The 17,936-nt window shown below is 41.4% G+C and overlaps 1 protein-coding gene across 1 annotated transcript in view; it reads right to left on the bottom strand.

Moving 5' to 3' along the window:
- LOC148183304 (E3 SUMO-protein ligase PIAS2-like) overlaps window positions 1-17,936 on the bottom strand; it is a 78,376-nt gene that overhangs the window by 33,404 nt on the left and 27,036 nt on the right. Inside the window, 3 exon segments of the mRNA XM_088061574.1 lie at window positions 2,026-2,116; window positions 2,242-2,292; window positions 3,303-3,387. Coding sequence (XP_087917700.1) covers window positions 2,026-2,116; window positions 2,242-2,292; window positions 3,303-3,387 — 227 coding nt within the window.

Below are 17,936 nucleotides of genomic sequence, written 5' to 3'. Positions count from 1 at the left end.
GACTTTAAAAGATACCTGCAGTGGTTTATGGAGGTTTCCTAAGAAAATCAAATTACCTTTTGAACTTTCACATTCTGTCTTGCCTACAAAAAAAGTCAACGGGAGAACTACATGCTGCAGTTCATCATGTATAAAAACCTTGTTAATTACCAAGATAGCAGCATGCAAGACTACATTTACTCCTTTTAAGTCAGCACCAACACTATAAAAGGAGGACACAGATAGTTGTATGAATACAAGGAAATACCATGTTAACATGAGTTGGCACAACCTGAAGCAGTACTGGTACACTGGCAGCATTTTTCTGAAGTTTCCGGTGAGGACTGCAGACAAGGAAACAACCAAGAATAATTTACAGACTTCTGCAGAGGCATGAACTTCTACACTAGGGAAAGACAGAACAGTACTCACTTAAGAATTGTGCAAGTTGGCAATAGAGGCTGGCATCACTGATTAATTATTTAACACCAACACTACTGAGTTGGACAATAGTGGTTTTTGAGACAAAGACGTTATCTTGCATTTCCTGGAACAGAAAGGAACCACCAGAGGGATGCAGATAGTGATAAAAATCAACAGAAAATGTTGGCAGAAGCATTTGGACTGAGATTGTATTTGTCATTCAGCTCATACTGAAGGAGAAGAGGAAAGGAATTGCCAAGACAATAATTTATTAATTTTCTCACCTAAAGTTCAGATGAACAAATTAAAGAATCCTGATGTGCAGGAAGAACCTACAGGATTTAGATCTAAAGCAAAGCAATAATCCAAGATTACAAACAATTTTTGGTACGACTGTGACATATGTTATGTACAAGATGAAGCGCATAAGACAGCATAGCAGGGAATAAAATATATTAACAAGACTAGGCATCAGCAGACATTGATGTCCATAAGATAATATCAGACCAATTTTTTTTTTTTTTTGGTTCCTTGCTTAAAGAAAAGAAGACAATCTACATAAGAAAGGAGAAAATCCTCAAGCTTATCAGAGAACTGGCATTTGCAAAAAATACTGACTAGAAAACATGAAAGAAACCTTACACACTGAAGACAGACAGAAGAACAGTGATGCAATGGCTAAAGTAGGAGGAAGAGAAGCTGAAGAGTCTCATTTAAGATGAGTAGAGGCAAAAAAATCCAGTCATGGGTTGCAAATGCAGGAGGGAGCATACAGGACAATACATCTGACACACCAAGGTGGTGACAGACATTATAAAAAATAGGCTTCACACCTTCTCTCTCCATACAGCATTTTTCCAAACTCACTGCTGAAGGAAAAACCTCTGTACTACTACTTTTTCCATCTTCAGTAGCTTCCAGAACCATTTCAGAACAGGTTGCATAAGAGTTTCTCTGTTCCATTGTACAAAGATACCCATTCCAGAGATTTTTTAAGAATAATGAGGTGCTTTTACCTTTTTGCATATATGTATATATATTATGCCTTGAGACGACCCTGCCAATGTACTAGTTTTTAAACATCAGACGCCAGTGAAGTGTATGACTGCCAACACTGTTTTGTTTTAGTATCAACAAATGCTAAGAACCCTAAAATGTGTCTGTTCTTCATTCATGCAATGAATTCTGCACTAACCAGACAGATGCAGAGCAGCGTACAAACTTGTACACAAGAAGGCAATACCATTTCCTTGCAACAAGAAGGAACTCAAGCCAATCACAAATATAAACAGCCTAAACAGTGAGGGCTACTACCAATCAAGCCAAACTCAATTTGAATACCTAGGAGGAGATTTTTTCATGCAGACACTGGTTTGGTTTTGACATATTTTGTTAACTGCAATAGATGAGGTTTGTTTTAAGTGGCTAAACCACAATTACTCCATGCAGTGGCTGTAACATGATTAACAGTTGTAATGGCTATCTCACACAGCCAACATACAAACTATATACCTAACAGTAACCAGAGAAATGTAAGTGATAATAAACAGCTTGACTGTTTTAGCAAGCTAATGTTACAGATAACACACACACACACCACAACTGACATACAAACAAACTTACCGGCAATGGAAACAACTTCCCGTTTACTTTAATACATAAACTATTAGGGTAATTGTCTTCTTGAAGGCAAGTTGTCTCTGCTAGGCATAACCTATATCCCCAAAAAGAAAAAGCATAATTTTCAAGTGTCACCACATTCATATGTCCCCACAAACATCTAGACTTTTGTTATATTAGCCAATAAAAAGTTGTAAGAGAATACTATGAAAAAGGTACCTTAGCTGAACTTGGACTGTGTAATCTCTCCTGCCCCCAGGCAAGAAGTCCCTGTGACAAAGTAAAATAAAAAGAGAAGTATCCATTTAGACAGCAGGTCTCATATTCCAGTCATATGGAGAAAGAACTGGAATACCTGCCCCAACATCACTAAACTTTGCTCGTAATTTTCTTTTATTGAGCTATGAAGAAGTCATATAAGCAACACCTTTGTTTACTTACTGCAAGTTACACAGCACTTTAAGATAAGCATCCTCTGTCAAGAGTTTATAGTAACAATAAAGTATGATTTTGCCAGAGAAGAAAAAACCCTCTTGGCTTACACCACAGGTCTCACAACAACATGAATCCTGTGACAAAAAAGCAGCCTTCTATTCCTGCAGTCAGGAAACACGCAGGGAAGAAATGCTTACCACTTCTCTAAATTGTGACAATTATTTGGAGTGGAATAATTGTTAACTTTTAATGGGGTAGGTTTTACCCTAAATGCACATAAGTTCTATGCATAGTAGTCCCTGAAGAAAATGGAACAGATAAAGTAACTTCAGTGAGGACTATCATTTGGTGTCGTACCGTATTAAGAACGGAGAAGTGATGACACAGACTGTCTAGCTTTGGTTGCAAAAGAGATCCAGTTTTATTCTTCCAGATCTTCTTTTACAGACAGTTCTGAGAAGGTCCAAAAAGGTAAAACTCTCATTGGTCATGAAACTTAACACATCACCATCATTGGACAGTTAGGAACACCACCCCTTGACCGTTTCTTACAAGTAAACAACAAGGCAACAAACAACGCCTGCAAAGGTTGTTTTCCTTCTCTAAGGACTGTTTGGATTCCTCCTTATGATTTCTCAGGCCAGAGTGAGAAAGTGGTGTGACTTAGTTTCACACAGGCTCAAGCTAATGCCTGAAGCTTAAAAGTCTCTTATTTGACCATTGTCAGTTGCCATAATTTGGCATCTGCAAGCTTTATGTGCTGTATAGAAATGAACCAAAACCCCCACACTTTCTCCTGAAATTTTGCAGAAGTTTACCTAGACTATGCCACACTTACTTCTTACCTGGAAATACAGATTTCTCTGACCTGCTGAGGTGTTAAAGCAAAGATAAAAAACTTCTCTTGGAACCTCTGAATACTGCTCTGTACTACAAAGAGAAAGACACAAAAGAGGATTAATTATGGTAATTAAAGTAATTGATTAAAACAGGATCTGCAATTGAGAGATTTGGGTTGTTTTTTTTTAAGAGGCTTAAGTTACTTATATTCAGATTGTGGTTGAACTACATGCAACAAAAACATCAACAAGAAAGAATGAAACAAATCATTCATTCAACTATATTCAGATGGCTTAATATCACATTACACTTCACTACTGAAGAAGCTTGGTAAACATCATTATAATCTTTTCTCCTAGGAGAGAAAGGTTCAATAAAACACAACAAAATATAACACAACTATTTTAATGTACTACAAGAAAAGAATGTACACCAGAAGTAATTAATGGACAGATGGAAAATTACTCAATTCAGAAACAGCTAATTGTAACTAAACATTGGAGAGGGAGAGTACCCCTAAGGCCAGAGAAGCCAGCTAGACTTGATGTCTGGGAATTACATCAGTAGCATTTAGCAATAAATAAATAAATAAATAAATAAAACTTTCATATCAGGAACTGACTTGTCTGTCAGTGATAGGAAGCTGTAATATTTTAGTATTAAATTTTCATAGTATGTACATGTTACTTTTCTACTTTCAACTTGAGAAGTTAGAAATCTTGGCCTGAAATAAAAGTACATTGGACTTGTCCAACAATTTAAAGTAAGCAGCAAGAAAGACAAACACAAAAATAGCACAACTAAACCAGGCAAATTTGGAAGAGCTACTAGACTGTCTTGTACTCTATGACATTGAGAGAATAGTATTTCTATGCCCAGAAAAAACACACAAAAAGGACACAAACATGAAATAGAACCCAGGTAGAAAAAACGCACACCAAGTTCTTCAAAACAACTCAAACCAGCTACATTGTGCACGTATGCATGCGTGCACATACACATACCACAGACAACATTTTATATTTTAAAATAATTCTTGAGCACATGTAAAAAAGATCATGGAAATATTTTGCTATTGAACTGAGTGTTGGTTAAAATGAAACCCCAGACCTACACCTGATCTTGTGTTCTCAGTGCAAAAGAATACCTACACTCATCTCTTTAAAAGAGTTGCAGTGAAATGGACTATACTCCTAGCTCTCTGACCTACCTGTTATTTAAATCCTTAATTCTCAAACACACAGAAGTTGTCTGTTCCTGTTGTGGTTTTAAAGCATTAGCTAAAAAATTACTAGAAAACTTACTTATTTCTTGCTGTGAGATATGGATTAGAACAAGAGCAAAACAGGCTTCAACTTAAAAGGAACAAAGAAAGTTTATTAACAAAAACTACAAGAATAAGAACACCAGAATAAACCTCCGGAAAACCCCTTTATCCCCCACTACTTAACCATTCTCTTGTTCACATGACAACATGGAGACAAAAAACTTTGCAACTTTGGTGTTTAAAACAGTCCCAATTCCTGCTAGAGTCTTTTCACCAGTCTTTGTAGAGAAACAAGTCTTCTTCTGCTAATCTATGGAGTTTCTCACAAGAAAACTATTTCTGTTATAGCTTTCTATTTTTCTGATGCCAGCTGCCCGGAAATCTGTCATCAGTTCACTCCTCCCATTTCACATCACTCTGAGGTGTGTATGGGTCAATGAGTCTAGGGATGTCATTTTAAGGATGAGTTATTCAAAGGCAAAAGTTCTTTTCATCTGTCTCTGTGAGCTTCCCTGGAAAACAGAAGTTTTCTCTTTGCCTCAAGAGGCCCCAAATCTTCAACTATTACTTCTCTCCTCCTGTTCCAGCACCTCACTGTATCATAATTACTCTACCTTTTGCTCAAAATTCAAACTTTGAACACTCCATTTCTCCCCATATACTCTGTCATGAATTAAAGGATTTTTTTCAGGACACTATTGTCCATCTCCATAGTTTTAACAGAAAAATATTTCAGCTTAATTAAAGCATCTCCTTATTCTCTACCTTTTCTGAAGCTTAATTCTTTTCTTTACTGTCTCTGATAGTTTATAAAGTCTCTTTACATGTTGATTACTCTCTTTTTCTTTCTCTGGAAAAAAGGATTAATCTGCAAGTCTCATCTGGGTAATGAAAGGGTTAAAATCTTGCCCAGGCTTTGTAGACGGTTCTGTGATCTCTGACGGAGCAGCGGCTGGAGTTGTCTGCGATGGAAGATTCTTCATGGCTGCTCTGGACAGTGTGGTCACTGTCTCAGCCCGCCGCAGGTCAAGAGCTTTTTTTCTTTCTTTATTCGGCAGTCTCTGGTGAATTCAGTCACAGCAAAAACTGCAGCCGAGCCAGAGACCGGCCTGGCCCAGCCAGAGCCCAGGGCAAGCCCCGTAGGCCCCATCCCCCGGTCGGGAGCCGCAGCAGGCCCAGCCCAGCCCCTGCCCGGGCCGCATGGCCCGGGCAGGGGATGGGGAGCCAGCTAAAGCTCAGTTACCTTTCACAGCCAGGGAACAAAGAGACAAAGAAATTCCCAGGCTTAGGTATTAAGGTGGTCACAGGTTGATCTCACTTTTCAATAGTTAAAACTGCTGTCAATTCTTAGAAAAGGCCAGCTGTTGGCTAGGAGGAAAACTCCCATCAGCCTCCAGCAGTTTTAATTTCCTCAGGTGTTTTTCTTTGTTTTCTTAAATGCCAATATATCACACCAGTAAACATAGAAGTCACCATAAACCTTAGAAATCCAGACATGGATCATAAGTGGACCTGTCAGGACACAGTTGTGTCTGAAAACTACACAGACAGTTTGCCAACAGAAATTTTATGTTGTTATCATGATGTAGTGTCTCTACCAATTGTTTCAGTTATTCTCTGTTTTAAGATTTAGAAAGATGTGAAGAACAACCTAAACATTGATGCCCTCAGTCAGTCACTGATCGGCTGCCAGCTGACATAACCAGAGCAGCGGATGTTCCAAGACTGAATCGCGTTAAATCATTGTTTGTGAGAAGAATTTTGTAGAAGATCTAAAAGAGTATAGAGATTCCATCTAACTGTATATAAAAGCAAATTGTATCTGTATTTTTACCCTTTAAGCAAATTGCTTTCATGCTTAGATTGCATGAATACCAGAGCACGTGTGTTAAAAGTAGTTAGATAATAGTTTAAAATAAAAAGTTTAGTTTGTGTGATAATTGTTATTTGTAAGTTATTGATAATTTTAGAGAAGATATTAGTATAAGGTGTAAGTATTCCCCCTTCAAGAGTTAAAGTAAGCATATTTGAAAGTTCATCTAACCTTAAAATCTTAGCTGTAATTCTAAAAGTATGGCGTCATTTACATGGAACAAACTGCTTATAGTAATTGTGCTGTGCATAGTCCCGACCAACTGTCTGCTAAATAACATTCAAAAGCGACAGAACATATGGGTCACACTGGCACACTGAACTGGCCAAAAATCAATGGGTTTAAGCCTAGCCACACCTGAAGATCCTTTTTGCACCTGTCTCATAGGAGTCCCTGAACAGGATCCTCAAGCATTTAAAGGTTTAGGTAACAATGAAACTCGATTGAATCAATTGGCAATGTTATGAGAGTGTAATCGCACTGTTGGCTTCATGTCGAGACAACTTGAAACCTGCTGGCAAGCAAAAATTATTGAAGTTCTCAATGTTACCATAGGGCCCCCAGAAGAACTGGATTTACTAGGTTCCACCAATACCTCAGGTGGATGGATAATGTTTGAGCCCCTGTCAAAAAGCCACTCCAATAAAGTGGTGCAAGACTGAGCTACAGTTAACCCTGTAGTTGATCTCATTACTAAAACCAAAAGTAAAGCTTTTTATTCAATGCAGTCTCACAGGACGATCACCAAAGCGATTACCTAGTTCAATATTCTTAATTTTTGGAGATAGAGCATGGAATGGAATTCCTGCTAGCCCACATAGAGGACCCTGTTACCTTGGGAAACTTACTTTGTTCCATCCAAACTTACACCCATTGCTGAATATAGCTGGTAAAATAAAAAACATCAAACGGTCAAAGCAAAGCCTGAATGAATTACAATGTGATGATGTTAAGAGACCCAGACTTTTAAAGCTGTGGTATAATATGGCTAGCCTCCTTTTTTACTCCAGGAGCAGCTGCTGCTAAAGGCTTGGAAACTCTAAAAAGGCTAGCTTGTTGGATCAGGAAAGAACTGAACTTAACATCACCAATGTTAAGTGAACTTTCAGCTGATGCGAATAGTGTACATCACACGGTATTGCAAAATCAAACTGCAATTGATTTCTTGCTCTTGGAACAAGGACATGGTTGTGAGGAGTTTGAAGGCATGTGCTGCTTGAACCTTACTGACAATTCAGTTTCAATCCACAAGCAACTAAACCAGCTACAGAATGGGCTACATGCCCTGAAAGAAGATAATGACCCCATTAGAAGTTGGTTAGCCAACTGGGCATCACTGGATGGTTGAAGTCTCTTGTGCTGAAAGGGGAATGAATTTTACTTATAATATTAATAGGGATAGTTGTTTTAAGCTGTATGTTATCTTGTCTCTGTAAAAGTGTAAAATGAATCGCGTCTAAAGCCTGGCTTGTGCAAAAAGAGAAACGGGGAATTGGAGTAAAACATTTTAACAGAGTAAAGGCATGATATTTTAGTAAAAGCCTGTCTGCACAAGCCAGCCTTTGGTATAAGTGGTGATATTAAAGGTAGTGTCCTTGAAACTCTCCTGGAGCAGCAAGAATGAAAGAAAAACAATAGCCTTGTGCACAGGAGAAAAAATGTAAAACAATACATAGATAATATTTTAAATTGGGCATGAAAGGCCTGTCTGCACAAACCAGCCTCTGGAATAAGTCATGATATTAAAGACTAAAGTCCTTGAAACTCTCCTGCAGAAGAGAGAATAAAGCAAAACAAATTCCTTGTGTACAGGAGAAAAAATGTAAAACTGTTTGTATTAGCCAATAGTCACTTGCTTAGCCCGCGGACCCTGTAAAACCCTATAAAAGGTGTACTAAAGATAGAAATGAATGGCATTCACTCTTACTTCTGTGAAGACTTGTGAATAGCTGTCGGTCTCTCAATATCTGGCACTCCAAACGGGACCCTGCGGGCAGGAAGGCTTCGGCGGGTCCACGCAGGGTGGGATGAGGCCTTGGACCGATGTTGGTGGAGCGGGTCTGAGCGCGGATAGACGCTACCTTGGATCGGTACTGGATAGATGACCTGAGTGCGGTGAAAAGGGCGTTGGGTCGTTGGGGGAGTCCAAAGGCGGAAGAGTAAGTGAGGGGTCGCGCCCCTCCCCCCGCCGTGGCCGCACGAAAAATGGATGTGGAGTTTGCGGCAGCTAAAGAACTGCTTCTTAGCATTATCGTTAAACGAGGCTAAGCAGTCAGGGAAAAGGACCTGGAAAAGCTCGTTGTATGGGCTAAAAGTCATGGGCACTTAGCGGTGCCCCCACTGCTTTTTGCAGTTCAAGAATGGACAGATATAGGGAATCTGATGTGGGAAACGGCAATCACGGGAAAGAGTAAAGATGCAATCGTGCTCTGTTCGATATGGAAAATTGTGTTGAACACCTTAAGAGATATGAAGGTGGAGTTGTTGGAGTCTGGAACACAGAGTGTGTGCCCTTGTTTCTGATACTTTGTTTTAAGATCCAGAAAAACACTGAATTTCATATAACATGAAATTCATGAGCATGTTTTCATGGTGATACATGAGAACAAATGTTAAAGTTAGAAAAAGCTAAAAGTGTGTGTAGATTAGAAAATTTTCTTAAATCACTGGGTGAAAAATTTAGTTTAGAGAACAAGAGACAAGATTGAGGATTTAGGGTGTTGTCTCTTGTTCCTTCTTCTTTCTTCTTCATGTTCTTCTCCTAGAGGTTTTTGGGTAATAGTAAGTGATTGGACAGAAAATGCCGCAGTGCAGCACACAGGTGAAGGGTCATTGGGTCATTAAGAATAATAATATGCCTGTCTATTGTTAATTGGGTAAAAATATTTATAAAGATAAAAGAGCTGTGTATTTCGGGGCCATTTTGTGCATCAGACAGGAAGTGTGCCACAAGGCCTTGTTTGCACCATCAGAAGAAAGAAATGTACCAGATTGCAAAGATTAACCTTGTGTAGCCAGCCTAGAGAGACCTGTTAAGTATTCTGATGACCTTCTAATAAACACGAGAAACAAGATTCTAACGAGCTTGGGAGTTTTCTTCAAATCATAAGAACTGAGATAAGCAGGGCTCCCCACGAGGGAGGATCCCAAAAGTATTCAGTCCAAAGGAGACTGAGAAATCCAGGAAGAGAAAGAAAAATACAGAAGAAATGCAGCAGAATAAGAGAAAAAGAAAAAAGAGTTTTTGGAGAAAAGTTACAGGAGTCCTCGGTTGCAGTCCCTGCTTTAGAAGCCATGGTTCAGCTCGAGACGGATGTACCGCAGCAGTTACTTCCTGCCACATCAATCAGCCGTCTGGGTGCTTTCTTTGGGGTTGGGCACGTTCGGCCCGTGAAGGGGCTCACAGGAAGGCAGTGTAGCACCGTATCGGAGCTTTTAAAATCTCAGGGGTGCTCTGGTGCAGCTGCATCTGTGCCGGCAGAGCCTAAGCCGAAAGTTACCCTGCCGAAAGCAGATGTAGAAATGACGACTCCCCCAGAAGGAGCAGGTGCCAGCTCCAGCTAGGCAGAGCCTGATACGTCAGTGGAAGTGAGAGCCACAGAGTGCAAACCAAAGATCTATCCTTCGCTGCCATCTACTGTTCACTGGGGAAGACCGCAAGATGTCGTGTTCCCCCCAGATGATGACATCTCTATGCACTCCGATGACGGACGGCCTCCAGCAGAAGCGGAGCCAATTAATGGCGATGATACATCAAAGAAAGAGCTACTGGAATGGCAACAACAAATAGAATAGCTCGTGCGACAGCTGCAAGCTCAGACTGAGCAGACACTACGTGCAAACGAAGTACAGCGTCATCAAGAGAAAGCAGCTCTGCATCATACACCGACGCAGCGGGCAGAGACAGTTCAACAACTGCAGGATATGCTGTGTCCTGAACCATCTGCTCCACCTTTGGAGACACTGTTAACACCACAATCTTGTTCCTGCTCTAATTCTACTACCCTGGAGGAAGAGAACAGAAAACACAGAGCACAGCAAAGGTGGACTGGCATCATTCGAGATGCAATCCTTGAAGGAGAATGGCAAGCAGCAGGGGCAGTTGCTTGTCCCATTTTATATGATCAGCAAAATCCACGCTATGAACAACACGACTGGAAAATTTTGCAGCAAGCCAAAAAGACAGTTACTGAGAATGGCATTAAATCTGAAGCTGCAAACACTGCATTGGATTGGCTGTTCACCTCTGATGCTAATAGTCCCATAGACAGCCAAAATCTCGCACGTCTGCTTTTAACTCCATCACAGCTTATGGTGTGGGAGATGGAATGGAAAAGGCTAGCAGTTTTGGAAGCCAATTGACCTCAAGATCAGAATGATGTACTGTATGGACTTAATCCTGACATGATCACTGGTTCAAGAATTTACAGTCATATGGCTGTACAGTTAAACTACCTCCTTGCAATGCATCATTTGTCTGCACAGCTTGCTCGTCAAGCCTTCAATGCTGTGCCTGATTCGAAACCTCCTCCTTCCTTCACAACAGTACGGCAAGACCTCATGGAACCGTATCCTCATTTCATCAATCGTCTGTCAGCAGCTCTGAAAGCTCAGAATGACATGACTGAGGAGGCAAAACAGAGCATGTTTAAGCTATTAGCTTTTGAGAATGCTAATTCAAAAATAAAGCCTATTCTTGCCACCCACCCAAAACAAGCAGATGTGGGAGACATGCTAGATATTGCTCTGAGGGTTAATCAGACACAACAAGGACAACTTGTAGCCAATGCAGTTGCAGAAGCCATGGAACCAGCTACAAGTCTACTCGCTGCTGCAGTCAGTAAACTAAAAACCAAATGTAAATCTTCTGCTACTACTTCGAGCATTTGTTACCGATGTGGCAACAAAGGACACTTTTGAAAATTCTGTTGAGTTCCTGTGTGGTGTGACCAATGCCAAATGGACAATCATGCCACTGCTGCCTGCCAGTTCAAAAAAAACGTGAACAAGAGCGCAAGGAGCTGTCGCGCGGGGACACAAGTAGCCGGCCCAACTCTATACAGCAGCTCAACCCACCAGCAACCAGGGGAAGCCTGGGAATCAATTTGGCAGCATCAGTAGATGCCACTCTCATCGACAGTACCATCTGTAAGATCCCAACCGGAGTCACAGTACCCATTTATTCTGTCACCAGTGCACCTGGTGCCTTGTTGACTGGGACATCATCTGCTGGAGTTGCGGGACTTACTGTTCTCCCAGGAGTTATTGATGCTGATTACACCGGTGAAATCCAAGTTTGTGCCTACACCTTAGCCCCTCCACTTATGATTAGAAAAGGGACAAGAATTGCTCAGTTGGTGTTGCTTAAAAAGGTGGCAACTGAAAAAGACATTTTTCTAAGTGCTCCTAGACGTTGAGCCAGAGGATTTGGATCTACAGGAGACGCAGTGGTGAATCTTGTTTAACAAATGAACCATAGACCAGTAGTTGAAATCACCCTGTGCCAGAGAACGAAACAGCAAAGAGTCAAGAGGATGTGAGACACAGGAGCTGATGTTACCATCGTCAGCTGAGTTTGGTGGCCAAAGGAGTGGCCTCTCCACAGAGCCTTGAACTCAGTTCAAGATGTAGGAGGATACTCCACACCACTGAGAAGTGTACACCCAATCCAGTTTCAATTTCCTGAAGGACAGACTACCACCTTATGTCCATACATCATGCCTTTGCCTGGAAGCCTCGGAGGGCTCGTTGGTCAAGATGTTCTCAGCCAGCTCGGGGCAACACTAACTCTTCCTACTCAATCGCTTTTTCAGTAGTTGCCATTGCTGACAGGCCGCCAACCCCAAGGATTCAGTGGAAATCTAATGAGCCTGTGTGGGTTGAGCAGTGGCCTCTCTCTCAGGAGCGGTTGACAATTGCACATGAACTTGTTAAAGAACAGCTACAAGCGAAGCACATCCAACCATCGCTCAGCCCATGGAATACTCCAATCTTTGTCATCCCAAAGAAATCTGGGAAATGGCGATTGCTTCATGATCTGTGCAAGGTAAATGACCAGATGTGGGCAATGGGAGCATTACAACCAGGGATGCCCTCTCCCACAGTGTTGCCACAAGAATGGCATCTTCTAGTTATAGATTTGAAAGACTGTTTCTTCTCAATACCCCTGCAAAAAGAAGACAGTGTGATTTGCCTTCACCTTACCATCAATCAACAAAGAAAGTCCATCTCAGAGATTTGAGTGGGTGGTCCTCCCACAGGGGATGAAAAATTCTCCAACAATGTGCCAACTGTTTGTACACTGGGCACTGACACCTGTGCGTGCAAAACTCTCCCAGACAATTATTTATCACTACGTGGATGATATCTTATTCTGTCAACAGGATCCGTTGCAAGATGAAGATCTTGTATTTATCACTGTTCAACTCGCAGCAAAAGGCTTGGTGGTTGCCCCAGAGAAAATTCAAAATCAAGCTCCATGGAAGTATCTAGGGTGGATTCTGACATCTTCATCAGTCCGCTCAGAAAAATTAGAATTGACCACTGAGATCAACACCCTTAATGACGCACAGAAACTTATTGGAGATCTTCAATGGGTATGATCCATTGCAGGTATCAGAAATGATGAGAGGGCATCTTTAATGGACCTCTTAAAAGGCACAGATCCACAAACTCCGATTACCCTTTCTATAAAACAGAAGAAATGTCTCCAATACCTAGGGAAGAAACTGCTTTCAACACTAGCAGACAGAAGATTGCCAGATGTGCCTTTGGGACTTATGATTTGTAACCACCCTATTGCCCCGTGTGTTATCATATTCCAATGGCCTTCTTGGCAAAAAGAGAAAGGGGAAGAAGACCCACCTGAGAGCTGTCAAGATGCCAAGCAGCCTGTCAAGAAGGTACGGTCAGTGAGATTAGCAGGAAAATGTGCAGAGCCTTTGGCAATCTTTGAGTGGATTTTTATGCTGCATACGCCACCAATGAGTATTTGGCAGAGGACAGAAGCAATTGCTTATCTCATCAAAAAAGCGAGAATGCGAATTGTGGAAATTAGTGGTGCTGAACCAGAGCATACCAGTTTACCGATAAAGATAGAAAACTTTGAGTGGATTCTGAGACATTCAGAACCAATTCAATTAGCGCTGCTCAGTTATCCAGGAACTGTACACAACAGGCAACCTAAAGATCCACGCTTACAGGTTATCCTAAAGCAGCAGTGGTTGCAACAGCCCAAAGTAGTGCAGCAGCCACTGAAAGGCCTTAAGGTATATACTGATGCAGGAAGTCGACAAAAAAAAGCAGCCTGTACCTGGCGAGAAGGCTCGAGTTGGAAAAGCAATACCAAGATGGAGATGCACATGACTCACTGCAGATGTTGGAACTTACAGCTGTCTCATAGGCACTGCCTCGTTGGCAAGACAGAAAGCTGAACATTGTGTGAGATTCATTATATGTGGTAGGAGTGGTCCAACGTATTGAAGATGCTCTCATCAAGCCACCAGATAATAAGTGATTGTGTCAACTATTCTTGCAAATCAAAAGAGCTATTGAGGACAGGGGAGAATCTTGTTGCATCATTCACATTTGCAGTCATCAAACAGAATTAGGTCTCGGAGAAGGCAATGCAAAAGCTGACACGCTTGTCAGTCCTGTTGTTGCAGCACCAAGAGACTCTCGCAGCTGCAAGAGAGAGTCACGCTCTCTTTCATCAAGCCGCAAAAGCCTTACAGAGACAATTTAATATCAGCTCAATAGATGCACAAAGCATTGTAAAATCCTGTCCACAATGTAGTCAGTATGGAACCACTCTAGGCTTAGGTGTTAACCCTAGAGGCCTTCAAGCCTGTGAGATTTGGCAAATGGATGTAACACATGTGCCTGAATTTGGTCGCCTCAAACATGTACATGTTACAGTAGATACCTTTTCAAAAATGATTTGGGCCACTGCACAAATAGGAGAAAGAAGCATACATGTAATTTGACATTTAGTAGCTTGCTTTGCTGTAATGGGAGTTCCAAAAGAACTGAAAACAGACAATGGGCCTGCATATGTAGGACCACGAGTTTCTCAGTTCTTACAAAAATGGGGAGTCAAGCATGTAACTGGAATTGCCCATGTGTCAACTGGACAAGCCATTGTAGAAAGAACCCATAAGACCCTAAAATAGTATTTAAGTAAACAGAAAACACCTGAACAATCAGACCCTACCATTCAATTGCAGCAGTGTTATATACACTGAATTTCCTCAGTTTAGTTGGAGACTTAGAGCAGCCCCTGGTGGTAATTCATAATAGTCAGGTAAAGATGCAAGCTACCCCAGAAATTAAATTATATTATAAGGACCCAAAGACAGGTATCTGTGAGGGACCAAATCTGTTGCTGTTTAACGGGCATGGTTACAGTTGTGTTTCAACAGATGCTGGACCACTATGGGTGCCTAGCCGATGGACCAAACCAGCCATGAAGGATCTGAAGAACAATCAGAACGTAGATGCCCTCAGTCGCTGATCGGCTGCCAGCTGACATCACGAGAGCAGCAGATGTTTCAAGACTGAATCGTGTTAAATCATAGTCTGTTTGTGAGAGAAACACTGTAGAAGATCTAAAAGAGTATAGAGACTCCATCTAACTGTATACAAAACAAATTGTAGTTGTTGTGTTTACCCTTTGGGCGGGTTGATTTCACGCTTGGACTGCATGTGTTCGGGAGCACGCGTGTTAAAGGTGATTAGATAATAGTTTAAGATAATGTTGGGGGTTAGGTGTCCTTTTTTTTTGTTGTTCTGGCTTGCCCGTGGAATTTTTACCCATTAGTTGCAGGGACAACTTAACTGTGGGTACTTAGTGGATGCTCGAAAAAGGACAAAGAGTGGCCAGGCCCAGGGGGAGGAAAGGGGCAGGAAAGGAGGGTGGGGACAGTTGGGGTGGGCTTTCTTCGGCTTCGGGGAAAAAGACATTCTTTTTTCTGGGGCGCCGAGCTGCTGCAGTAGAGAGAAGGGAATTTCGCCATCACCCAGACGGAGCTGCTGCTTCTTCTCCTTCTTCCCTCTTTGTTGGTGGCTTCGCACCCCCTGTCCTGCCAGGATGTGTGGCAGTGCCAGCCACCGCCGCGGAGCTGCTGATACACCTCAGCCACCAGCCCAGGATCTCTGCTCATCCCTACTGTTCCAGCCGACTGTTCCTCAGAGCCCCGCAGGAGCACCAGGGTTTGTGAAGCAAAGCCTCTCCTCCATCCTGTCTCAGCCGAGAAGGCTGTCACGGGGTCCCTGGTTCTGTTTTCTTGTTAATGCTGTAGTTACTGTTTGTTTGCCTGGTTATACTAGTAAAGAACTGTTATTCCTATCCCCAGATCTCTGCCTGAAGGCCCCTTGATTTCAAAATTATAATAATTCAGAGGGAGGGGGTCTAGATTCTTTCATCCCAAGGGAGGCTCCTGCTCTCCCTAGCAGACACCTGTCTTCTAGAACCGAGAGAGATTTAGAGTTTTAGTTTGTGTAGTAATTGTTATTTGCAGGTTATTGATAAGTTTAGAAAAGATATTAGTATAAGTATTTCCCCTTCAAGAGTTCGTGTAAGCATATTTGAAAGTTCATTTAACGTTAATGCCTTAATTGTGATCCTGCAAGCATGGTATCTTTTGCATGGAACAAACTGCTTATGGTAATTGTGCTGTGCATAGTCCCGACCAACCATCTGCTAACTAACATCCAAAAGTGACAGAACATATGAGTCACTCTAGCACACTTAACAGGCCAAAAATCAATGTGTTTAAGCCTAGCCACATCTGGAGATCCTTTTCGCACCTGTCTCATAGGAGTCCCTGAATGGGATCCTCAAGCATTTAAAAGTTTAGTTAGTAACAAGACTCGACTGAATCAATCAGCAATATTACAAGAATGCAATCACACTATTGGCCTCACATCAAGACAACTTGAAGCCTGTTGGCAAGCAAAAATTATTGAAGTTCTGAATGTTACCATAGGGCCCCCAGAAGAATTGGATTTACTAGGTTCCATCAATACTTCAGGTGGATGGATAATGTTTGAGCCCCCAACAAAAAGCCGTTCTAACAAAGTAATGCAGCACTGGGCTACAGTCAACCCTATAGTTGATCTCGTTATTCACACTGAAAGTAAAGCTTTTTATTCACAGTGCAATCTCACAGGACGATTACCAAAGCAATTACCTAGTTCCATATTCCTAATCTGTGGAGATAGAGCATGGAATTAGATTCCTGCTAATCCACATAGAGGACCCTGTTATCTTGAGAAACTTACTTTGTTCCATCCAAGCTTACATCAATTGCTAAATGTAGCTAACAAAATAAAAAACATCAAACGGTCAAAGCGAAGCCTAAATGAATTACAATGTAACGATGTTAGAGACCCAGACTTTTGGAATCGTGGTATAATATGGGCAGCCTCCTTTTTTATTCCAGGAGCAGCTGCTGCTCAAGGCTTAGCAACTCAAAAAAGGCTCGCTTACTGGACTAAAAAAGAATTAAACTTAACATCCACAATGTTAAGTGAACTTTCAGCTGATGTGAGTAGTGTATGTCATGCAGTATTACAAAATTGAGCTGCAATTGACTTTTTGCTCTTAGCACAAGGACATGGTTGTGAGGAGTTTGAAGGCGTGTGCTGCTTGAATCTTACTGATCATTCAGTTTCCATCCATAAGCAACTACAACAGCTACAGGATGGGTTACATGCCCTGAAAGAAGATAGTGACCCCATTGGAAGTTGGTTCGCCGGCTGGGGTATCACTGGATGGTTGAGGTCTCTTGTGCTAGAAGGGGGATGGATTTTACTTATAGTGTTAATTGGGATGATACTTTTAAGTTGTATGTTATCTTGTCTTCGTAGAAGTGTAGAACGAGTCACATCCAAAGCCTGGTTTGTGCAAAAAGAGAAAGGGGGAATTGTAGTGAATATTTTAACAGAAGGTGGGCATGAAAGGCCTGTCTGCACAAACCAGCCTCTGGAATAAGTCATGATATTAAAGACTAAAGTCCTTGAAACCTTCCTGCAGAAGAGAGAATAAAGCAAAACTATATCCTTGTGTACAGAAGAAAGAATGTAAACCTGTGTGTATTAGCCAATAGTAACTTGCTTAGCCCGCAGACCCTGTAAAACCCTATTAAAGGTGTGCTAAAGATAGAAATAAATGGCATTCACTCTTACTTCTGTGAAGACTCGTGAATAGCTGTCGATCTCTCAATAACAATATGCATTAGCCAATAGTATCTTGCTAAGCCCGTGGACCCTGTCAGACCCTATAAAAGGTGTGCTAAAGATAGAAATAAACAACGTTCACTATACTTCTGTGAAGACTCCGTGAATAGTCTGAGCGGTTTCTCAATAACTAAAAATACCTCTATGTAACCAACACCAAGAATGGTGCAAAAGACCAAATTTTCCTTAAATTTGTGAACTTACACATAAGCATCCGAAGTGTGAAATAACAGGATATGAACATGGGAAGACCTTATCTAT

This window comes from Pseudopodoces humilis, chromosome 12 (assembly GCF_049639895.1).
Source record: "Pseudopodoces humilis isolate 2021_Gansu_Grassland_sample_001 chromosome 12, ASM4963989v1, whole genome shotgun sequence".
Classification (NCBI taxonomy): Eukaryota; Metazoa; Chordata; class Aves; order Passeriformes; family Paridae; genus Pseudopodoces; species Pseudopodoces humilis.
Note: the sequence above shows the minus strand (reverse complement) of the source record. Positions and strands in the feature narration are given on the sequence as shown.